Source organism: Clytia hemisphaerica, unplaced genomic scaffold, assembly GCF_902728285.1.
Source record: "Clytia hemisphaerica strain Z4C2 unplaced genomic scaffold, Clytia hemisphaerica genome assembly, whole genome shotgun sequence".
NCBI lineage: Eukaryota > Metazoa > Cnidaria > Hydrozoa > Leptothecata > Clytiidae > Clytia > Clytia hemisphaerica.
In genome coordinates this window covers 664,621-690,149 of record NW_027104114.1, presented here as the reverse complement: position 1 = coordinate 690,149, position 25,529 = coordinate 664,621, and the positions used below count along the sequence as shown (strand labels likewise).

General features: G+C 36.1%; 3 protein-coding genes across 3 annotated transcripts in view; 2 read left to right on the top strand and 1 right to left on the bottom strand.

The window, feature by feature from the left end:
- The window catches only part of LOC136813397 (nuclear envelope integral membrane protein 1b-like), a 351,044-nt gene that overhangs the window by 40,286 nt on the left and 285,229 nt on the right, over positions 1–25,529 (top strand). The window lies entirely within an intron of this gene.
- On the top strand, positions 9,973–14,068 carry LOC136813388 (major facilitator superfamily domain-containing protein 12-like). The gene is made up of 8 exons (XM_067069906.1): positions 9,973–10,076; positions 10,162–10,655; positions 10,771–10,879; positions 11,163–11,453; positions 11,551–11,643; positions 11,847–12,124; positions 13,248–13,375; positions 13,700–14,068. Exons 2-8 carry the CDS (start codon positions 10,174–10,176, stop codon positions 13,948–13,950), a joined length of 1,632 nt encoding a protein of 543 aa, XP_066926007.1. The 5' UTR covers positions 9,973–10,076; positions 10,162–10,173; the 3' UTR covers positions 13,951–14,068.
- LOC136813387 (histone acetyltransferase KAT2A-like) overlaps positions 19,243–25,529 on the bottom strand; it is a 33,021-nt gene continuing 26,734 nt past the window's right edge. The window contains exons 17-18 of the mRNA XM_067069905.1: positions 25,041–25,125; positions 19,243–19,617 (exon numbers count right to left, since the gene is read on the bottom strand). Of these exons, the coding sequence (XP_066926006.1) occupies positions 19,394–19,617; positions 25,041–25,125 (309 nt within the window). The 3' untranslated portion in view covers positions 19,243–19,393. The remainder of the gene's footprint in view (positions 19,618–25,040; positions 25,126–25,529) is intronic.

The following is a 25,529-nucleotide window of genomic DNA, read 5'->3' as shown; positions in this document are numbered from 1 at the left end:
GAAAGGTATATGACCGTCTATCAAGAGTTATTGCTTTGATTTTTATAAAGTAGTTGCTTATTAGAAAAATAAATATGCACATATTATGCGCCGTCCCTTATTTGCTTTGTAAAACCTAATAACCGAAGGGTAAATGACCGTCTATCAAGAGTTATTGCTTTGATTCTTATAAAGTAGTTGCTTATAAGAAAAATAAATATACACATATTATGCGCCATCCCTTATTTACTTTGTAAAAACTAACAACCGAAGGGTATATCACAGTCTATCAAGAGTTATTGATTTGATTCTTATAAAGTATATGCTTATAAGAAAATAAATATGGTCATATTATGTGCCGTCCCTTGTTTACTTTGTAAGAACTAATTACCGAAAGGTATATGGCCGTCTATCAAGAGTTATTGCTTTGATTCTTATAAAGTAGTTGCTTATAAGAAAAATAAATATGCACATATTATGCGCCATCCCTTATTTACTTTGTAAAAACTAACAACCGAAGGGTATATCACAGTCTATCAAGAGTTATTGATTTGATTCTTATAAAGTACATGCTTATAAGAAAAATGAATATGCTTATATTATGTGCCGTTCCTTGTTTACTTTGTAAAAACTAATTACCGAAAGGTATATGGCCGTCTATCAAGAGTTATTGTTTTGATTCTTATAAAGATGATGCTTACAAGAAAAATAGTCATATCCATTTTAGGCGCTACATGTTTTCCATGTTTGCTTTGAAAGAACCAATCACCGAAAGTTAAAACTTAGTGGTTGAAAAGTTAGAGATCATTTTCTTATAAAGATGATGCTTAAAAGAAAAATAATTATTTTCATTTAAGGCCCTATGCTATTCCATTCAAAAGTTATGGATATTTTTCTTATAAAGTTGATGCTTAGAAGATTATTACTTCTTGTATTTGATAGATATTAAATAAAATACCTAAGTCTTAAAAAGGTAAAAGTAATGGTAAAATCTATCAAGGGGGTACCATTGATTTTAAAGATCGTGTTTTACATATCTGCGCAGAAATTTAATTACATATCTGCGCAGCTCGAAATTACATAGTTGCGCAAAATAATTACATATTTGCGCAGAAATTACATATCTGCGCAAAATAATTACATATATGCGCAGAAATTACATATCTGCGCAAAAATTACATATGCGCACAACAGGATTCTTAGTGGTTCTTATCAAGTTTGGGTTAAAAATCTTAAAAACACGTGAATTTCGGGTTATGATTGTTTTTCATAAGAAGGAGTCTTTAGACTCAAGGAGAGCAATCTCTAAGGATAGTATTTACGAAGCAGTTTTTGGTCAGCTTCGAAATACGATAAGTGGTTTTTCTTTTGTGTGTTTGTTATCCTTGACTGTATTAATGAAATAGTTGATTAATGGGGACAAGCTGGAGTTTTTACAAGATAGAGAAATGCTGAATTTTGCAGAACAGCATCAATTCATCCTTTCCTACTACAATATTTAAAATTACAAAGTTACAGTCATTGAAATACTGAATATATCGAAATTCTATCAAAAAAAAAATTACACCATACTCAAGTCCCGAAGTCCCGAAGTCCCGAAGTCCCGAATTGAAATGCATCAACTTTCTGAAAAAAATATTACACCAACCCAAAGTCCCGAGGTCCCGAAGTCCCGAATTGCAATATATCGAAAATCTATTAAAAATATCACACTATATCTAAGTCTCGAAGTCCCGAAGTCCCGAATTGAAATACATCAACTTTCTGAAAAATATATTACACCAACCCAAAGTCCCGAGGTCCCGAAGTCCCAAATTGCAAAATATCGAAAATCTATTCAAAAAAATCACACCATCCCTAAGTCCCGAAGTCCCGAATTTAAATACATCAACTTTCTGAAAAAAAATATTACACCAACCAAAAGTCCCGAGGTCCCGAAGTCCCGAATTTCAATAAATCAAATTTCTGAGAAAAAGAATTACACCAACCAAAAGTCCCGAAGTCCCGAATTGAAATACATCAACTTTCTGAAAAAAAAAAATTACACCAACCCAAAGTCCCGAGGTCCCGAAGTCCCGAATTGCAATATATCGAAAATCTATTAAAAAAATCACACTATACCTGGAGTCTCGAAGTCCCGAAGTCCCGAATTGAAATACATCAACTTTCTGAAAAAAATATTACACCAACCCAAAGTCCCAAAGTCCCAAAGTCCCAAAATGCAAAATATCGAAAATCTATTTAAAAAAAATCACACCAACCCAAAGTCCCGAGGTCCCGAAGTCCCAAATTGCAAAATATCGAAAATCTATTCAAAAAAATCACACCATCCCTAAGTCCCGAAGTCCCGAATTTAAATACATCAACTTTCTGAAAAAAATATTACACCAACCAAAAGTCCCGAGGTCCCGAAGTCCCGAATTTCAATAAATCAAATTTCTGAGAAAAAGAATTACACCAACCAAAAGTCCCGAAGTCCCGAATTGAAATACATCAACTTTCTGAAAAAAAAATATTACACCAACCCAAAGTCCCGAGGTCCCGAAGTCCCGAATCGCAATATATCGAAAATCTATTAAAAAAATCACACTATACCTGGAGTCTCGAAGTCCCGAAGTCCCGAATTGAAATACATCAACTTTCTGAAAAAAATATTACACCAACCCAAAGTCCCAAAGTCCCAAAGTCCCAAAATGCAAAATATCGAAAATCTATTTAAAAAAAATCACACCATCCCTAAGTCCCGAAGTCCCGAATTGAAATACATCAACTTTCTGAAAAAAAATATTACACCATCCAAAGTCCCGAAGTCCCAAAATGCAAAATATCGAAAATCTGTTAAAAAAAATCACACCATACCTAAGTCCCGAATTGAAATACATCAAATTTCTGAGAAAAAAAATTATACCAACCAAAAGTCCCGAGGTCCCGAAGTCCCGAATTTCAATAAATCAAATTTCTAAGAAAAAAAAAATTACACCAACCAAAAGTCCCGAAGTCCCGAATTGAAGTATGTCAAAATTCTATCAAAAAAAAATTTACACCAACCAAAAGTCCCGAGGTCCCGAAGTCCCGAATTGAAATATATCAAATTTCTGAGAGAGAAAGTTTCCACACATGTCTCGTCTTAATTGATTTTTACCCCTACTCATTTTATACTACTAGATATAGCTTACACTAAGTGCCACCTAATAATAATAAATAAAATATATTATAATATATAAAATATAGCATAGCATAGGTTTGGTTACATGAAGAAATAATATGAAGATTTTATTTTTTAACAATGTAAAGAATATATCTAAATAAATAAAAATGATGGGTTGGTTTTAAAAATGACAATATAAACAATCCATCCAAATAAAAATGATGGGCTAAGCGGTTTTTCTATATGCAATAAATCTACATAAGTACAAATCACAAACAATGACTCCTTTATAACTACTTTAAACTGCATCCCATTAAACGAACCCTACCCAATTTCTTCCTAGTTATCCCGTAAAATATATATAGGGAAAAGATTCCAGAAAAGTATCAAGAATCTTAGTGCGGAAATGGGAATCTTATACAAAACAACGGTACACTGGAGTTTTTAATGATTCAAAAATGAAAATCCTGATTAGCAAAAGGTATCAAGATCGGTGAAGTTCTATATTGAAGCTTCATTTATTACCTTGTTGCCCATTTCCGACGGCTTATTAGCAGACGCCCACACTAAAAAGCTTATAGAGCAGGCAAATATCTATCAACCCATCGGCCGGGCGATGTCAATTGAACTGTTTGATTACCGAACCAAATCGAACAGTCATCGAACCAAGAAATTGCGGTAAGGTCAATAACTGGAACCATTTGAGCTACAAAAACATTGATGGAACTTGATCAAACTGCGATATAACTTTAATCAATACTGAAGATTTTCTGGTAAAGTTCGATTTCTCTTCGATCAGGTTCGGTAATCAAACACCTAACCGTTTGATTTCGTTCGATGAAATTTGATGGTTCGATATGATATACGACAATCGGTTTGATAGGGTTCGGTTGACATCGCCTGGGCTGGCATCGGGGAGGAAAAGCTGGAACTTTTTCTTAAACCACTTAAACCAAACACATTGGTTGAAAACCAATCAAACTTCATCAGATAAAAGTAAAAGATCATACCTGTGGCTGTGCTGTTTGTAGTTTTGGTGAAGAAGAGGGCTATGAGTTGTTGTGGAAAATTAACTCTTTTTGTACTATTTACTGAGCATTATCAATTTATTGGTGCATTCACTAACTACACAAACATAAAATACTTAGTAGTAAACGAATAATAAACCTCTTTAAATACTCTACAAAAGACCAGAAAACATGATAAAAATTTATAAAAACAGCAGCAAGTTTCAAAAGGCGGTGAAAACTAGTTTCAAGCAGCCATTAAAAATGCTCACGATGAATGTTTACAAAGGCTTGGTTACACTTCTTACACTAGCGTATTTTAATTATTAAGAAAAGCGCTGTTTTTTATCTTTGTGAGTGAGTCCACCTTTAGAATATTGGCCGTAGTACGCCCGCAGCCAAACACCCACGCCATAATCCCCCAATGTACGGAATACTATAAATACGGGCTAGCTGTGTACGACAAAAAAAAAAAAAAAGACGGCGAAAATTTAAACCATCTGCACAACCTCGTGAAGCTATGAAGCCACCTATGCTCGCTGTGCTCGCTCGGTGGCAATTACTACCACCTCCCTTTACATCCATCTCACCCCTTTCTCACCCTCCTTTTGCATCTATCTCACCCCTGTCTTCATGTATATCTCTGACCTCTCTTTACGCGTCATCTCACCCTTATCTCGTGTTTCATCAATCATTTATCCAAGCCCCTCTTTTTGCTTGAGTTTCATCCTACCCTTGCCTAATTCAACAATCCGATCCCCCGTCTCACCATGTCTAATCTATCATTCTTTTTCTCCGGTCCTTTTTCAACTTTAGTTCCACCCCACCCGTTTTCCTTCCTTATGTGAAAATTTTATTCATGTCCATTTCATTAATCTCACCCCTGTCTCACTGTATTCAATTTATCATTCATTGTCTCCTCACACCTCTTTCACCCCCACCTCTTTTGATAGATTTCCAATCTTTCTTTATGTGAAATTCACTAAACTCTCCCCTCTTTCCACTCGAGTTTCCCCCAACTTTGTGTGGAAATTACACCCTTGTCTATTTCATCAATCTCACCCCTGCCCAATCAAATTTAATCAATCAGTCATTTCCCCCGGTCCTCTTTCTACTTGAGTTTTCATTGGGACTTCGAGACCTTGGGATTTTTTATTGGGGTAACTTTTTTTCAGACTATACTTTGGTAAATTTCCATTCGGGACTTCGAGGCTTTAGGTTGGTGTAATTTTTTTTTTCTGGTAGATTTTGATATATTATAATTCGGGACTTTCGGGACCTCGGGACTTTAGGTTTGTGTAATTTTTTTCTTCGAAATTTGATATATTTCAATTCGGGACTTTCGGGACCTCGGGACTTTTGGTTAGTGTAATTTTTTTTTCATAAGTTTGACATTTCGGGACTTCGGGACCTCGGGACTTTAGGTTGGTGTTAAATTTTTTTCTGGTAGAATATGGATATATTTCAATTCGGGACTTTCGGGACCTAGAGACTTTAGGTTTGTGTAATTTTTTTCTTCGAAATTTGATATAGTTCAATTCGGGACTTTTGTTTGGTGTAATTTTTTTTTCATAAGTTTGACATTTCGGGACTTCGGGACTTCGGGACTTTAGGAGGGTGTAAATTTTTTTTTCTGATAGAAATTTGATATATTTCAATTCGGTTGGTGAATTTTCTTTTCAGATAGAATATATCTCAACTTATTCTGTTTTTGCGTTCTGTGAAATACACATCAAAAATCATGGCCGACGTTGTAAAAACTCCAGCTCATCCGGATTAATGGGAAGTATTCACGAGGTCATCAGTTGGATGCTGTCACTCGAGCGAAGCTTTCGGCCCTTATTCAATAACTGAACGGGGATAGTAGTAAGATTTCGTTAGCGACCGTAGTGCAGTGGTAGAGCATCCATCTACGGTGCACAAGGTTGTGGGTTCAACCCCCAGCCGGGTCATACCAAGGATTTCCAAAATGGTACTTGATGCCTCTCTGCTTGATGCTCAGCAATTAAGAGAAGGATTAAGGGTAAGTGGAGCAATCCCTCCCCTACCTTCAGGTAGATAGCTATCGAAAAAGGAGCCTTCGGGTAACCTCCGACTTACTTTTACTTAAGATTCCGTCAAGATCTTGAATCACTGTAAGGGACAAGAATCCTATTCAAAACTTATAAAAGAGTTTTATCAGATCGTTAAAGATCTTGAAAGATCTTGGCACGTTCGTAGTAAGAAACTGAAAAAGAATAAGCAAAGTTTCTTGATAAGATCTTTTCAAGAACTTTTCAAGAATTTTTACCAGGGTATCCTTTATTTCGCTGATCAATATTATTAACGTCTTTGGACTTTAATTGAGTGATTCATACGTCCTGGGCTTTCATTATGTTATCTCCTTTCGGAATCCTGAAACTGTCGATGTTTCACATGAATTGACCCGTTCCAATAGATCAGGAGTGATCACGACACAATTTTGACAAATAAAGGCTCTCAATTTGTATGTTAGACATAACTGGATTTGATAGACGGGGAGCTTTGAACAAATGTAGTGTACGATTCGACTGCACTTCTTACATTCAAGTGTGTCTTTGGATCTTCGTTCTTCAACTGTAACACATTCAGATGGGCTAGGTCTCTTTTAACAACACATCCGTTCAGTTTTTATTTGACGTCAGAATCCTCAAAGAAGCACCAGGATATACGTTAAAGGTTGTTAAAGCTATTTTACCCTTTTACTTTCCAAAAAAAAGGCCTAGCTAGGCCTAGTGATATAGGTTTGCTTTTTTTGGTTAATCCTAAGAATATGTCTTGACAGGGCCCACAACATGATCTGGAAATGGAAAGGCAAAAAATATAGTCTTGTATAGTGAATAAGGGAAAGGAAAGTGCCGAAAGGAAAAAATCTATCGGTTTTGACCCTTTAATATGCCTTAAAATGGCCCTCTTTCAGACTTTTTTTGACCAGAAATAAAGTTATTGAAAGTGTATATGATATTTTGAAAGCAATTATTTATATTCTTTATACGGAACAAGCAAATTATCTAAACCAGAAAATTGATGACATTGCATCAAAATCCATTAACCAACAATCTTCTGAATCCTGGATAATAATCAATGAGCCCTAAATGATGAAGAAAGACTAAAATTATGGAAAACTCATTTTGAGACACTTCTAGGCGGGACAACAGACACTGACGAATCTACCATAAACATTATATCACACGAATTACCAATAATTAAAGGTGATTTCACCATTGAAGAATTGAACATTGTTTTAAAAAGTTAAAAAGTATAAAAGTCAAGAAAGCATGTGGCTTATACAACATACCCGCTGAAATCTGGAAGCTAAGAAACTTCAATGATATCCTCTTATCACTTTGTAACTTTGTCTATCAAGGCCAGCCAATTGACAAATGGAAAGAAGGATGTATTCTTCCTTTTCCCAAAAAAGGAGATCTTGGTGTTGCGCCCAATCATCGAGGAATAACTCTCACATACATAGCAGCTAAAATTTACATACCATGCTAACGATGAATAGACTTCGACCACACATTGATCCATTATTGCGAAAAAACTAAAATGGCTTCCGACAAAACAGATCAACTAACGGCCAGATCCTGACCATTCGTAGATTAATCGAAGGAGCAAAAGAAAAAATCTCCCACTTGTCCTTCTGATTATCGATTTTCTAAAGCATTCGGTTCTATAAATAGAACCAAAATGAAACAGATCTTACTCTCATATGGCACACCTGAAGTTTCAGCGATATTGATGCTCTATGAGAATACAAAATCCATGGTCAGATCTCCAGACGGTGACACTAATTTCTTTAATATAACCAAAGGAGTATTGCAAGGTGACACGCTCGAACCATACCTCTCTTTGTAATTTACCTTGATTACATAATGAGGAAAGCAACCGAAGAAAATACGAATCTTGGCTTTACTCTAAAACAACAGACAAGCCGTAGACATCCCCCCGATATGATGCTGATTATGCCGATGATCTATGCATCACCTCTGACCTTCTCAATGATGCAACTATCCTCCTACATCGTATTAAAGAAGCGTCCGTCAAAATAGGTCTTTGTGTCAATGCAAAAAAGACAGAGTTCATGGTTTTCAACCAAGCACATCCAGGTTCAATAAAATCCCGAACAAACCAAAACATCAAAGCTGTTCAAAAATTTACCTACCTTGGCAGTAACATTTCCTCTACGAAACGAGATTTGGAAATCAGACTAGCAAAAGGCTGGTCAGCCCTCAACAAACTGGACAAAATATGGAAATCTAACCTATCAGCAAAATTAAAAAGGAATTTCTTCAGAGCTACAGTCGAGTCAGTTCTTCTATATGGAGCTACCTCGTGGACCCTAACTAAAACCCTCGAGAAAATGCTGGATGGCGCTTACACAAGAATGCTTCGGGAAGCTCTGAATATTTCGTGGAGAGAACATCCAACAAAAAAATTACTCTACGGAGATCTTCCACCAATAAGCCAAACATTGAAGGACAGACGTCTCAGGTTCGCTGGACATTGTTTTAGGAGCAAAGATGAGCTGGCTAGCGATCTTGTCCTTTGGCAACCAAATCACGGTTTCAAAACACGTGGTAGACCATCAAAGACATATCTTGACCAACTCTGTGAAGATCTTGGCTGCTCGAAAGAAGACCTCCCGGTCAGTGGCGTGGTGGCAGGGGGCAGGGGGCCAGGCCCCCCAGCGGAGCCCTTTTGAGAAGGGGCGCCCAAAAATAAGGGACACCAAGAAGGATTTTTCAGGCGCCCATATCGAAAGATTGACAAATGAAAAAACAAAAATGGCGCCCCTCATCACCTCAAAATTTTCTGCCTCGCTTCGCTCGCACACTCCCTTTTTTGTGTTCATAATGAGCGTAAAGAGAGGGGCGCCAAAAACAAAAAATCTTTAAAAAGGGCGTCATACTTGCCTTGGCCACCCCAGAGAAATTTTCCCACCACGCCACTGCTCCTGGTGCTCATGAGAAATCGAACACAGTGGAAAGATCAAGTCATCAGATGCCGAGCTCGCTCGACCCGGTAGAGTAAAGTCTTTATATGAAAAAAGTGAGGGAGCTATCACATAAAAAATATTAAAAACCCTTGCGTGCGAAATAGTTGCTACGGTCGCAACTTTTGTAAATCGGAAAATCAGAAAGTTTAGGGTCAAAGACTGGGTAAAAATGAAGGCCCTAGAATATCAAACTTATGTTATTGAAACAACGTGCTCATTCTTTTTAGATTGTCTGGATAGTATTTATACCGTAACTACTAATATGGTAGATCTATGGATTTTTACATATCTACACATATGGTAGATTTACAATATCTGCACATATAGTAGATTTACGGATGCTAATATCTACACATATGGTAGATTTACGGATGTTTACATATCTACACATATGGTAGAAATAAGTGCGAGATTGGCCTGAAAAGTGACAAAGTAAAAAGATTACAGAAAATAATATGATATGCTTTTATGGTAATGAAATTTGAGTAGAGGGATAAGTCGACGATGATATCTTTAAACAGTTTAAAGTCTGTTTGATTATGCAATTTATTTATTCACAAGCTCAGAAGGTTGCGTCATTTGATAATAACCCACTATCAAGAAATTGTATACTTTGTGTGGATGTCATTAATTAGTGGATTGATTGTTATTCCTTAGATTTACACAATGAATTGTGATGACTCAACACAACGTCAACAAACCTTCCACAAAATGTGTTCCTACACAAGTGAGGAGGAGAACCAATCACCTCTTTTCATATCAGACCACGTGACAATATCACTTCAGATGTGTATAAATGGATGGAAATATGGACAATCTCTAAACAGTGAGTGCAGCTCATAAAGTAAGAAACTTTCTTGTTTCATGAAAAGCAACTTAAAGACGAAGAGCGCGCTTTTGTTGGATTGTGTTTTTTCCTCCAAATGTAAGTATTCTTTCTTTCTCAACAAACTTGACTTTTGACACGTTGACATTTGCATTGCGTTAAACCTGCTCATTTTTCTTAATAGTTTCAACCAATCATGGAAAAGATGGATATTCGCCCTGCCTCCACGCCCAAATCACAAAAAGTCTTCTATGGAGTAGGTCACATTTTGAACGATCTCTGCGCCAACTGCTGGTTCAGCTACGTACTTTTGTATTGGACTAAAATCGTCGGTCTTTCCGAAACTGACGCTGGGTTGTTGTTACTGATCGGACAAGTAGCGGATGCCGTCAGCACCATTTTTATCGGCTACGCATGCGATCGAACAAAGTTTCGTTGGTATGGAAAACGTAAATTGTGGCATCTGATTGGCTGTGCGTGTGTTCTGGTCAGTTTTCCTTTCATCTTCAATGTTTGTCTCAGCTGTGAAGATGCATCGGAAACAAGCAAAATGTTTTATTATGCGGCTTTCGTAATTCTCTTTCAATTTGGATGGGCGTCCACTGAAAACTCCCATTTAGCGTTGATTCCAGAGATCGCCAAACGAACCTCCGATATCGTTCAATTGAATGCTATCAGGTAAGCTTCATTTTTATGAAAAGTAAGAATACCTGTTATTAATGATCTTTTAAACTGTAAGGACAGTCCTTTCCGCATGTTTTCCATTTACACGTCATTCTTTGTCATCTTCAAGGTCTGGATTCTTTTTCATTTGTGGAATATTCGTTTATGGCTTGACGTGGATTTTATTGGGTGGTGCCGAAGGCGTTGAAGTCGACCCATCACTCGCCCCTCAATTCAAAGTAAGAAAACTCATTTTTAATGGTTACGTCACATACATTGAATTTCTCGAAACAATTAATTCATGACAGTGATATGAGCTTCAAAAACCTCGAAGAGATCATGAACAAAAAAATCTAAATAAAGATGACCACATACTCGGCTTACTTTTCAAATAAGAAATAGCGCTTTTTTGTTATGTAAAACAAAAAACTATTTCCATGCTTTACGAAGAGCCCAAGCTCCTTCACTTACTACATCTTGCACAAAGAACAGATCTGACAAACCTGTTGCTTTTCTTTCCAGTACCTTTCACTCGTGGTGGTGGCAGTGGGTTTCTTTTTTGTCACCATTTTCCACTTCGGAACAAAAGAAGAAAAATACTGCCCGCCCTCCTCCCATGACTTGGAATCCGCTGACACCAATTCTGAGGGATCAACAACAACGAATAAGGATAAGATCAAAACATGGAAAGATTGGTTGAGGGATTCTCGCTTCTACAAGACAGGACTTTTGTACATGTGTACTCGATTGTCTATAAACATCTTCCAATCATTCCTCGTCCTATATTTGACAGATGCCTTACATTTTCAAAAGGTAAACATCCAAATCTTGACCGATATATTTTTTAGCTTGTCAAGAACAAACACAAGGTTAATGTAAAATAAACGAAAACTTTTTTCTATCTTCTCAGGAAGCAATAGCATACTTCCCATTGATCGTTCTAATCTGTGGCGTTGTCACTAGTTCTTTTATGCAGAAGATCACAAAGCAGATCGGCTACCAGGTATACCCTTATCATATATTACATATTTTTTGCATAACTTTGATAAATTATACCTCGTGTTTGACGTAACCTTGCAAAAATCATCCGGTGCAATCAAGCGATTCCTGATTACTCATTAAATCACAAGAAGCCTACCTGCCTTAATGACTTCCTTTTGATAATTGATCATGTCGAATGAGCAGCTTCCTTATTCCCTTCACTAGTTAACGTATGTGATTGGAGCTTCGCTAATGGTTGCTGGAAGTGTCTGGTTGTTCGTGGTTACAAAGGAAGCGCGTCAATCAGTTTATGGGGCGGTCAGTGTGGTGGGCATAAGTATCTCTATTATGTTAGTGACAGCGCTTGCAAAGACCGCTGAGCTTATTGGTAAAAACAAAGAATCCGGAGCGTTTGTATACTCGTGTATGAGTTTCTTGGACAAACTTTCCACTGGTTTAGTGATTTTTGCCATACAAGTTTTGAAACCAACCGCTGAAAACAGGTCAGTTTTTTATCTTACTTTTTTAACTTAAAAAATAAAACGAGGCTAAAAATAGACCTTATCGGAGTTTTTTATTTTTCTAAAAAAGCAATGCATTGTGGGATTGTTTCGAGTGTATTACAATAGAATTCCCTCGAGGAATTCCTAAGAGATTTCTATTGTAATACACTCGAAACAATCCCACAATACATCGTTTTTTTAGAAAAATCAAAAACTCCGATAAGGTCTATTGTAAAAAAATCAGAAATTTTTTCAACCTTGAATTTACTCAATTTAAGGCTCAAAGTGCCGTAAAACTAGAACTTCACAGCCTCAAAGAACATTTACTAAAGTCTATTCACGATAAGTGTGCACTCTTTTTTCATTTACCAATAACTTTTGAAGGAATTCTTCAATCTTTATAAATTTGGTATCATTGGAAAGATATTAGTGAGTGGAACAATTTGAAATAAAAAAAACTCTAAAAATATCATAAAAATGAAGATGAAAATGAAGAAGAAAAAAATGAAGATCTTGTAGAAAAGTGCTATAACTTTCATTTTCACTGAAGTGAATCCTTAATCATCGAACGTCATCACTGTGAAAAAAATTCTCTAAAATAATCATTCAGTCAAAAGATATCAAACAAAGTTAGAAGCTGATTGAAGTCTAAAAACCCTGTTTTCTGCAGTTTTTTGCTGTTTTTGGGGGTCAATCACTTATGAACTTTGTATCATAACTTTATATTGAATAAATATTCTAATAAAATTTCTTCACAGTGATTATCTCCTAAGATCAAAGAATCTCTCTAGTGAAAATGAAAGTTATAGCACTTTTCTACAAGATCTTCATTTTTTTCTTCTTCATTTTCATCTTCATTTTTATGATATTTTTAGAGTTTTTTTTATTTCAAATTGTTCCACTCACTAATATCTTTCCAATGATACCAAATTTATAAAGATTGAAGAATTCCTTCAAAAGTTATTGGTAAATGAAAAAAGAGTGCACACTTATCGTGAATAGACTTTAGCTCTTATAAAAATGTACTGCGGACTAATTTATCTAACGAGGAGATGACAATCATTAGTTTCTGTTTGCATTTTCAGCTCTCTTATTTATACAAACTCAATTTTTGATTTTAAAGATACCAATGTAGCGATTGTGAATGGTTTTCAAAAATCACTCAATCAGTGGTTCCTGGTGGATTCGCCATGATTGGTTTCTTAGCAATGGTTCTTCTTTTCCCTTCGGAGTACACTTGTTTGAGGAAAAGTAAGTTATTTTCAGTTCGAGGATATTCATTTTCCTGAATCAATTTCATTCTTTTCAAAAAGAGAAATCGTTTTAGTTTCTGGTTGGAAGCTTTAAACGAGGAAAAGATCGCGTCACTTTGGTAACTTCCTTACAAAAATATGTCCTTATTAGACCGTCATCCGATATATTGTCAGAAATGGTAACGAGATCTGACTTCACGCAAAATTAACAAAGCTACCGCAAGTACAAACATGTCGAATGACACACCTATTAAATCTTCCTGCTAAAACAAAGCAAAACAGACAATAAATTATATTCAAATTTACTTCTCTATCCTTTCAGTATCGAATGATTTGAAACCATCCGTCAGTCGCTCAAACATCATATCCAATCCATCAAACGAATACGAAAAGCAATCACAAGAATATCAGACAAAGAACCCGTCTGACATGGACATTTACTATTCAACAGAAACAGAAGATCGCATCAATAATCATTTCGACGAAACCGTAAAGAATGTATCCTTGGGAATGCAGCAAACGAGCCTTGATATTCCGCCAACCGAAAAGAATCAAAAATTTGATAATTGCTGAAACACTTTTTTTAGTTTTTAAGTTGATGTGTACATATGAACCAATAATATTCTGTAAATAAAGTTACCGTTTTTATAGTTAAAAATCTACTAGAAAAAGAAAAGTGTTTTCAAATTGAGTTTAACAAGCATTACTTTTAGGGGCCTACCTAGTTATGCATTTAGCACATATATAATTGATATCCACGTGAGCGCGAGTGACGATATATTAAAATTCGTCGTTTTTTATAAAAACACGTTTAGAAACCAAATATGATGCTCAACACAAATATTCTTTCATATTCAAGACTTCGTGAACAAAAAACATCTACCTTAAGGGTAGTCTGATTCGCAGACCTATACTTCCTATAGGTCTGCTTAATAGTGTATGGATTGGTTTCCCGTTACAGTGGCTCTTATGGTGGCCGATTCGTGCTATTTGGCGAGTTGCTAAGTTTTATGGGAACTCGAATGCGAGTTAAAAGATAAACAAAAGAAATCAAAGTGAAGACATTCCAGTGTCAGAGACGGATTCCATTTTGCCACAGGCACGCCTTTTCGAATGTTTTTTTATTTTCGAACGTTTTGATATTAGAGCTTTGAGTCAACGAATTGGAATTTCTCAAAAACTTTGAAAGAAAATTTCACTATAACTATTTGTTTCTAAAGAACCCTCTTCAGGTTAGTTAAATGAGACATATTGGGTTTCATCAATAAAACTGATTCCAACATTCTTCCCGTCCCTGTCAAAGTTTAACAAAACAAAGAATAACAGAATCTGCTGCTGGACTTTTTCAAACAACTTTAAGTACTAGAAGACTAGAAGGCTCTCTGGAAAGAGATAAAGCCACAAAATGATTACTATTGGATACTTAGAACAGCCAAGAGCAGCCAACGACGGATATTTCTCAAATATCTGTACTATTTTTCCAGGAGAGAGAACTTTAGGGAGAAAATCCAGGAACAATTTGCTTAGCGAACAGACATGAAAATCTAGGAGGATGTGAATTTTATCAAAAGGACAGGCACCAATTTCATTAAAATATCTGTTCGGAAAATCCAGGAGCGTTTGAAAAAAGAACACATCAAATTTTCCATCCAGCAGAACTCTGTTGTGTTAGCAAAATCCAGGAGTAATCATGAAAAAGAACACATATATTTTTCCAGTAAGAACATTTTGGGAAACAAAAACAGAACAAAATTACTTTTTTCCAGGATCAATAAAACACATGCATTTATCACCAGGAGCCCGAATTTCCTCATCGAACAGATATTTTTTCCAGGAGCTAAAATTTTCTCATATAACAGATTTACTTTTCCAGGAACCAAAAGTAAAAATAACAGATGGTTATTTCCAGCCCTGGGAACGCTTCTGAACAGTTATTTTGTGTTTTCTAGCCGTTGGCTGCTCTTGAACAGCGATCTTTCCCTATCATAAGCTTCTAAAATAGCCACATACCTGTCAAGACCTGTTACTGTATCTTTTCTACATTCGTTCAAAACGAACAAAATCTCCACCAAAACAAATCAAAATTCCAAATTATAAGATAAAACTTGTAATTGTATTAACAAAACTTTATTCGCCTTAAACAAACTACCCCAAATCAAAAACAAGTACTCGAGCTTGACGAAAACCACTTGGGCTTCGACGGCCATCTTGAATTTGAACAGCGAAAGCTATGCTACTTCGTAACAGGTAGAGTACCTTGGCAAATTAATCATCATAAGCACTCGCCAGCCAAAATAGCCCCTCTCGCCGAATTTCAAGAATTTTGGCGAGAAGCGGCATATTGTGGGAAAGAAGATCGAAGATTTATCGAGTATTAAGCAGCCTCTATAAGAAACTTCTTTTGCTAGAGGATGAGCAGGAGCCTACCTTAAGGGAAGAAATTTTGGCAGGAATTTAATTTGGCGGATGGCTGAGAAAGTTTTTTCGTCGAAATTAAGAGTTAAAACATTGATATCGGGGGTAAATGGTGAAAAATCGGACATAAAAAGAAAAAATGAAATTAAGGATTAGAGACTGTCATCCTTACAGTCGTGGGCTTTTAAATTTGATCTTATATTGCACTGGTTGTGGGTTCCTTCGGAACCCCATACACCCACTTAAGTAGTGGCCAGCTTTTATGGTATCTACATGTACATACAGCACTTCTTACAGTGCGAACGCCTGTTCTCCGAGGACAGGGTCAGGGGCCTTGTCAGGCTACCGTCCCTGATATTATAAGGTTAGGAGTAGAGACTGTCCTCCTTACAGTCCACGCTCACATGACTGCCATCCTCACAGTCCTTCGACAGGCCGTCATCCTCACGGTCTTAGGCGCTTAAGTTAGATCTTAGTGCACAGTGAGTGGGTCCCTTCGGAACCCATACACCAGTGGCTAGCTTATATAGTATCTACATGCACATACAACACTCCTTACAATATGCGAACCCCTGTTCTCCGAGGACAGGGATAAGGTCAGGCTACCGTCCCGGGCGGTATAAGGTTAGAATTAGAGGCTGTCCATCACAGTCCACGCTGATATGACTGTGATCACAGTCCTTGGACAGGCCATGGAGGAATAGAAAAATAGAAATAATAGAAAAAAAATAGAAAAAAAGGAGTTGAATGTGTCGGTAATTGGTCGTTAAAGTCTTTTGATTTCTTTTATAAAATGTATCAAAAAAAATTCTAAGCTCACCCGATGAAATAAGACTTTTTAGTAGAACTCAATTTTGCTCTGAACATTCTAACTATCAGTATTGAGGATTCTAGCCTTTTAATATACGAAAATTAAATAAAACTTCGTCCACGACACAAGTTGATGTTCCATTTCGTTATATCCGTTTAATTTTGTTTTGAAAAAATATTTTCTCAAGCCAGAAAATGAAAAATTCTTTATAAGCACGCACAATTTCAGACTCAATTTGTAGACATAAAGTCGCTGGAGAATTTTGGAGGAAAGTATCAAGCAGAGTTCACCTTAAAGAAAACATTGATCGAAAAATTTTATTATTTGATGAGGGATTGCCAAGTTTGCAGGCCTTTTTTTAGTCCAAATATTTTCTTACACTGATGTCAGAAACAATGAATCTCGTCTCTGATTTTTAAAGCTTCAATGAGCCAATAAGATTTCACCAATAGATAATAAGCTCATTAAAAATGCACGATGTATGAGATTATGAGCATACATGTATCGTAACTTTTTTAATCGTAGGGCGAGCTTGGTTACAATAGCATACTTTTCATGTTTCTTTATAACTCCATGGACAGGCCGTGCATACTTTTCATGTTTCTTTATAACTCCATGGACAGGCCGTCATCCTCACGGTCTTTAGGCGCTTAAGTTAGACCTTACATAGACGTAGTCTGAATCGCAGACCTCTACAAAACCCCTGGTAGTATATCTATAAGGAGCACGAATCCGTTAGTGGATGCCAGCAGCCTAACAAACAATATTTCATAACATTTCAAGTTTACTATAATTTTACTCATTTCGACAAATACACATTTCGGAACCTAATTTGCCATGCAAAAAATGGGGGTGGAAATAATTTCCTATGTGTATACCCCCCCCTGTACACAAGCATACGCTTTTGATAAGACACTTCCCCATCCTTAATCTGTATGTCTGTAAGTGGACGGCCCTAATGATATTGTTGTTTTATGATACCACTGTATCATAAAACATTATTCGAGTAACTTTATCAGGGTAGGCGAAATTTTGTGTCAATATAATCTGAAGTGGTGACAAAGAAGACGAGAACTTTTGATAGAAATCGAATAAGATAGCGGCTTTAGGCTCATTAAAAAGATAATCCGGAGTGGAATATTATCAAAAAAAATAAAAAATAAAAAAAAGGGAAAAAGAAGAAACTCAACTTCATTTGAATAATGAACCCTAACAAACAAGTTTTTCAAAAAATTTTAAAATAGATTTTGACTTTTTTTATATAAAAGATAAATATATCCACGTGAAAAGTGGATAACAAAAATGGCATCGCTTTTGAAATTTTGTCTTATAAAACCCCCTCGACGGTCCGAAAGCCAACTCAATGTTGTCGAAAATTGGCACGGTCTTGCTTAAAAGCAAGGCCAATTTTCGACAAAAGTCTCTGTTGTTCTACTCCTCTCAAGTCTATATCATAACAACGATAACAGAGGCAAAATCATCGTCAGCTTGTCAAAACTCCGACTAATATTTCTAAATTTTGACTTAAAAGTGTCTAATTTTAGAGAGTGTCACATTCTAATTTCGATATTCTTATTACACAGGCTCTCAACTTTGGCAGGTCATAAAAAAATCATTGCAGTGACAAAAGGGATTCAAAAGTATACACGCAGTTGAAATTCTGCATTTCAGAGTTGAAAAAGTTGATAAAATAAATTACAAACTTGTAAAAAAATTTGAAAATAATTTGTTTATGCATTAGGAGTAATATTCAAGAGAGCAGGGGGCCTTGTCAGGCTACCGTCCCTAATATCAATCTTTTTACCTAAATAATTCAAAGAAATAAAATTATGACGGAATATTGCCGGATTTTTCATAACAATTTTGAAAAACAGGCGGCAACGAAGCTCGCTTCAAAGAGACAATAAAAGATAGATGTCCAGTCGTTTATATGTTCATGATATATTTAAGCGCTTTTGACTTAAAAATGGAATTTCAGCAAAATTAGACCAGCAGTTATGCTGAAAATGAGAAATTTAGGCGAAAAAACGGACCGATCAGTAAAATATCAATCACCCACGTGATCGGAAAATTTGCACATTGTCTTAGGTGGCCAGTATTTTCCGCTGGAGTTCCGGTTAATGTGTATTTTACAGACCGATCTGCAAAGTACCAAATACTGATAATTTTTTTCCCGTTAATAGTCCCCTTTTTTTGACGAACCAGCCTCCAGAAACAAATTTCAGTTACGACGAACGAGCCAATCGGTCAACACATGAGTTTTAACCAAGATAAAATACTAATCAGACGGGGGATCTGATCCAATTACCCACATTTTCCACTGGTCAAAATTTAAAGGTCATAGCACCTGTCAATCTTGAGATTTTAAGGGGGAGCTCAAGGCGGGAGCTTAATTTGGGTTTGGTTCGTTTCGAAAAATCGGAATTAGTTCACTCAGATATAAGGTAATCAATTCAAAATTTCTTCAAAAAAGAGACGAGTGGTAGATAAGTGGTATCTTGCATCGTTGTATTGAAATATTATTCTTTGGATTGGATGGGGATGTATTCCATTGTGTACATTCCCATCCAATACAAATACAAAGATTTAAACTGTGTTAAGAAACTGTCAAATAATAAATACGCAACTCAAATTCGTAATTCTATTTATATAGACGTATATTTGATAGGTATTAAAAAATTTGGTCGTTATTTACATATATATAATACAAAGCAATGAAAAAAATTCATTGGTCACGGAAAAGTTACAAAATGGGAAAAATATTGACAAATACACCAAATTCTCTGTCCATCAAGATGGCTTTAACTTGACCTTTTTCTCCTGCAGTTGCCCATTATAAAATTCCTTCATCTTACTGGAGAAGAAACGTTCTACGACACCTGCGCAACGAAAATATTCAGTATCAGGGCCGTTATATGTTCTACAATTCGCAAATATCCTCGACATGTCGGCGACAAAAAGTTTCTTTGAAGAATAGTACCCACTTTCCAAACGTTCTCGAATCTTTTTCAAATCTGAAAACAGAGAATGTTGTCATCAAGTTTTAAATTATTTTTTTCATCCTTGAGACATCTAAACCAGCTTTACAGATGAACTAAAACCCTACTAACTTTTTTAAAAATAAAAATGGTGTTTTTTCATTTATCATGGATATTCTTAACTTTTTTTGGGAAAATCATCCTAAACTTTTCTTAGGGTATTTTCTTTGGTTAATAAAAAGAAAAAACTGGCATTTTTGTGAAAATTTTGAGCCTTGCTGGGGGAAAACTGGCAATTTACAGTTATAATTTTTCTGTAAATACCATTAGATTTTGTTGCCAAATTGTGATATTCTTACGATATTCTAAAATTTTTGGCCATTTTCATCATAAACATTCTTATAAAGTGTATTCTTGTATAAAAAAAGCGTGTACTGAAACTATTTTCATTTGGAAATTATCTTTTTTTTTCAAAATTCACAGAAATATATCAATCCGGCCAAAACTTTTGGCCAAAGATTAAAAGAATGACCAAAATCGAGATATTCCTCGATTTGCGCACATAAAAGAACAGAAAAGACTCTTAAGAGCTATGCTAGACGATGTTATCGTCCGTTACAATGATAGTAAAGGCGGGAAAATATGGCGGTATGGGCCTTATGGTGGTATGGGCCTTATGGCGGTATACGGGAAAAAAACAGCAAGAGAGTTTCGAAGAAATGGACGATAACTCTTTGGCATAAAAACGGTATTGCAGTTTTGCTTGGACTAACCAGTGAGACTGGTTAGTCGCTCCGTGGTGAAAACAGCCTAAGTTTAAAGGCCGAGCTTGGTTCAAACGATCAAAAACACGCTGGGTGGACACAAGACACAAGACACAAGACATGATGGCTGTGGTTTTTTTGTGAAAATCCAGCTCATTGATTTTTTCTTCTTGGTTCATTTGTTTATTGAGACTACAAGATAGCTTAGTTTAAGGGAGTACTCTTTCCTCAAGTAAGAAGCTGTTTTTTAAATTATTTTTCAACTGAAGTCTACAGCAAAAAGACACAGAAACTATAAGGTAAGTAAGTCACTTTGTGTATTTCTTATGAATCCTATTAATCACAGGCAGTGTTTCATTAGATATGTGAATACCCTCATATCTCCACTCTTAAAAGTTATTTCCATCTGATATTAGCAGTTCTTTGACAAAAATTTCAAACAAAGTTTATTGTGGACTTTAAAAACTGCTTTTACTTTTACCATACGACAACTTTCACATTTCCTCAAAATTTGGGATTTCTCATTTTTTATTTGAATTGTCGAGAAGTTCATTACCTAGTTAAAAATTCAAGTTTTAGGTACTCTGTAAAAATTATCAGATTATAATTCTAATTTTTTTTAGGTAGCTAAGAATCAGAAATTGGATGCATGGGAAAATAATGAGAATGTGTGTCAGTAATTTGCAGAAAGCACGGTACCGAAATGAAATATTTGTCACAGCATCCTGGTATATTTTTGAGATTAGGACTTGCGAAAGCAAGCCGAGGCAACCTTTTTTTCCGATGTGTTCTGAGAGCATATTTTAGCTAGAAATTTTTCAGCTAGAAATAATGATGTGTTCTGACGAGACAGGGGGTATAATCAAGGGCATCTAAAGGTGTTCTTATTGCCCAGTAACCCTAGAAAGCTTCAGAACACATCATTTAAGGAGACATGGGTCATGGGTATAATCAAGGGAAAATTGATGTAATCTTGTTGCTTAGCAACCCTAGAAATTTTCAGAATACATCTTTCGTGGAGAACAACAAATATGTTACAAGTTTAGCTTGGCAAACTTTCTTAGATTTTAAAACACATCAAACCATAAAGTAGTCAGGCAAATAGGGCGATAAAGGTTTCCTAGAAATCAGAACACATCATTTGTATAGAAAATTAAAGGTCATAACGTTTGGTCTCCTAGAAGAAAAGAACACGTATTTCTAAAAAATATCTCCGCCGGTTGCTTCTGGACTTGCAATATTTCACTTGAAGTCCTGGTACAATTTGAGATTATGACTTGGAATATTTTAACTTGACGTCCTTGTACAATTTGAGATTATGACTTGTAATATTTCACTTGACGTCCTGGTACAATTTGAGATTATGACTTGGGATATTTCACTTGACGTCCTGGTACAATTTGGGATTATAATAAGCAGACATTCGACAAGAAAAATCGGATATCGAAAATTATTCAGTCGAGCTTGTTGATATTCGACGAAGCGATGTTGAGTCGAATATCATTAAAGCGAGACTGAATAATTTCGATACCCGATTTTTCACGTTGAATATAATATGGTTTATCGTCCACCAATTAGCAGAAAAGCATTTTAATTTTTCCCTATTTCATTCATTCTTTCTCTCTTTTTATGATTTTCGAACGTTTTACTATCTTATTTAAGGATGTCACTTTCATTGTTTTTCTCTTTAATTACAAAACGTTCGAATTGCCTTTCTCTTTTGTTAAAAAGAACTTCCTAGTCCACCCTTACAGTGCATTTATTAAAAGCATGGGCCCCGTCAACGGGGGGCCGGCGGGTCCATGGCCCCCCACTTTTTGGTAGACCATGTCATACGTTTTTAGAGTTACTATTTTAAGCTGGTTTGAGACCAAATCAAACCACAAAAACTATTATTCTTCCCAATTAGATATCGTTTTGAGGTGTTTTGAGGGTGTAAAAAGTGAAAAATTTTCTTCGTCGCCCAACCATGGTGGGCGACATTTTTTTCTCCAAAATGTTGGCCCCCTCACTCAAAATGGCTCGTCGGGGCCCATGAAAAGTCCATCCTTACAGTGCTTTTCTGATAAATTGGAAAACATGCCCTTAACCGCCGCCAAACCCGTCAGTCAATTTGCCTGATTTAAATCTTGCATCAGCAGTTTCGAAACAAATTAAAACATAAAGCTTGCTATATTTCTATGTAAAATTATTTTTATAAAGAGAAACGCTTCCTAGGATTAAAGGAAAAAAGAGAGAACGGAGAAAACACTTGGTTTCAAAACATACTATTTGAAATATTTTTTTTCATGTATTGTGTGTGTTTATAAAAAATAAATGATCTGTTTTTTCTTAGCTCTTTGTTCCCTATCCCTTGACCAAAAACGTTTGTGCGTGGCCTTATAATGAGCCTCTCACTTTTGTTTTCAGCCTCCCGCCTCCCACTTTCGTTTTCAGCCTCCCACTTTCGTTTTCAGCCTCCCGCCTCCCACTTTCGTTTTCAGCCTCCCGGCTCCCACTTTCGATTTCAGCCTCCCGGCTCCCGGTTCAGCCTCCCGACTCCCAGCTCCCACTTTTCCTGTATGCCTCTTATATCTGTTTTTATATATTATGTGACATTTAAATTACTTGATCAAAAAACTATTTTCTTTATGCTCACTGCTACATAAGTACAGAAGAGATATTTTGCTATCGGGTATCTAAAAATATTCGACAGTGCGTTTTGCCTAGAGGTGGACGACTTGTAATACTTCACTTGACGTCCTCGTACAATTTGAGATTATGACTTTGAATATTTCACTTGACGTCCTGGTACAATCTGGGATTATAACTTGTAATATTTCACTTGACGTCCTTGCATAACGCCCTGGATAAAATTTGAGGTTGTGACTTGGAATATTTTACTGCCGCCCTGGATATAAATTGAGATTGTTACTTATGTTATTATGGCTTACAATTTTTCACTTGACGTACTGGTATATTTTGAGATTACGACTTGGAAAAATTTACACCAGCCTTCTGGAATAAGTCGAGACTATAATATGGTACTGTCGGAGAACAGTTTAGAATCATTTGTTTATCATGATTGAATTACCTATCAGTTTTATTTTATTTTTATATCAGAAATCTAGTGTCATTTTAAATCTGCTTTAGGGTTTTTACCTATTGGTATTTTCCCATAAGCTTTATAATTTTGGGGGATTTCCTAACATGGATGATTGTCCTTTCATGCTCTTTTCAACGTTTCGAAAACTTTTTGGATAGAAAAGAAATTCAAGCTCAGATCAAAGCAAGACCGACATACTGCAAAAGCTTTTTACAGCTGGAACTTTTTTACTTTCCGTGCAAAAATTCATGAAAATTTTCATCCACTGTGGGTTTTATCAACAGGAAAGTCACAAATTGCAAGCATTTATACTTTCAAGAATTTTTGTCTGTTTGCTTTTGTCTTTGAGCAATGGTGGTGGGGAGAAGATTTTAAATGGACTTTATATATAGAAAAATAAAAATAAGGATTATAATCCTCAGGCAAAAAAAACAACAACAAAACTTGTATGATTTCATGTTTTTTTAAGGAATTTTATAAAGTTTTATTCTTGTTGCAAAGAAATTACAAATTTATTTGAAAAACGACTGTTGATAAAAATTTGTTATTCTTAGAAAAGAAGTTGTAGTTCCAAGAAAATATAAGGGGGATAAAAGGGAGAGAGTATCCAAAAAGAAAGATATCATTTCTTGGAATCTCAGTTTCTCTCTCCCGCCAGTTTTCTTTTTGTTTTGACTTTTTCGAATACCGAACACGGCTGGCCTCGCATACAGAAACTCAAACTCATACGATTGTATTTGGAGCCAAAATCGTGTAGTCTAAGACTGGCAACTCTACCGACTGTAAACTCTTTTCGGCAAAAAAAACCGTTTGCGAATTTTCTTCCGCTTTGGGCTTTTTTCTTAGATAGTGATTTGTCTTACACTATAACATAGTCTAGAGCTATGCACGAACTTCCAATTCTTTGTAGAATCGTAGATATAATGGTTGTAAAAAATAGAAAAGGCTACGGCAATTACGGGGGATTTTAGTAACTGCTGGCAGTTCCAGGCTTGCACAGTGGTATAGGGTTGGAATTGTTTTCATTCTTGGGGTGGAAAGCAGTGCCTTTCAGGGCTTTCTCTGGTGTTGCTGAGGCCTTTTTTTCCTCGTGGTCCGAGGATCACACTGGAGAAGGTTTTTGACTTAGTTTTCTCGTGGAATGCATGGGTGTTGTTTTTGTTACCGAAACTGAGCAAATTTCTCTGCAGGAGACAGTTAACGGTTTTCCCCGGGGTTAACGTCGCACCTTTTGAGTTTGGAGCTTTATTTTGGAGCCCTTAGGGCCAGTCGGATCGAGTGACGCACTTTGGGCACATTTGATCTTTTGAGTCTTTTGGCGGGGTTGGGGTTCCTAGGGTGCTGAGTGGTTTAGGTTTGGGTTTGTCAAAAGGTTTGGGTTTGTCAAAAGGTAAGTTTTGTACCGTGTCTGGGACGTAATTTTTTTTTTTTTGATTGACCAAGAGGGGGAAATGTTCGTCCAAAATGGTATCCTTTTCCATTACTTCTATTTTCAGTCACCAGGTACAATGTTTTTATTCAAAGCACATGTTTTTTTTTTACGTCCATGATATTGATTGAATCAAATGTGGCCTCATGGTTTGGTAATTTTTGTTTGAATAAGGACTTACCCATTGGATATTTGATGACGTCATAATAATCAGGAACTTCATCTCGTGGAACTGGTGAAAGAAATGGCCAGGCACTTGCATGGTTCTGTGGAAAAAAGTCAGGTACAAAATTTTAGTTTTTAGCGGGAGCTGTTGAGGTCGATTATCGTTTCGTTTCGAGACACATCTCTTAGAACTATCGTTTTGGTAGAAACTCGCGATTTGGTATGTGTAGATAACAAATTCAAAAGGTTTCCGCGATTTTTCCATGTAAGTGTCGACAAAATCGACTTTAAAGTCATTAAAATTGCTGACTTGAAGAAAGCCGTATTTGACTCAAATTCTAGATACTCTATTTGGTGAGTTATAATGAACGGCAAACTTAACCAACTCCAGAATACTGCATCCAATTGGTTTAGCGTTAATGGTCATAATCACAGATTTCCTACAGTATCACGAACAAAACCCACTTAAAAACACAGCTCGTACAATCCACCCTCCTGTTGAGAC

Excerpts from the sequence above, each read along its gene's own strand:
- LOC136813388 (XM_067069906.1), top strand. The coding sequence starts at position 10,174 with ATGGAAAAGATGGATATTCGCCCTGCCTCCACGCCCAAATCACAAAAA. Across the intron at positions 12,125-13,247 it reads AAACCAACCGCTGAAAACAG|ATACCAATGTAGCGATTGTG; the intron begins GTCAGTTTTTTA and ends TTGATTTTAAAG. Across the intron at positions 13,376-13,699 it reads GTACACTTGTTTGAGGAAAA|TATCGAATGATTTGAAACCA; the intron begins GTAAGTTATTTT and ends CTATCCTTTCAG.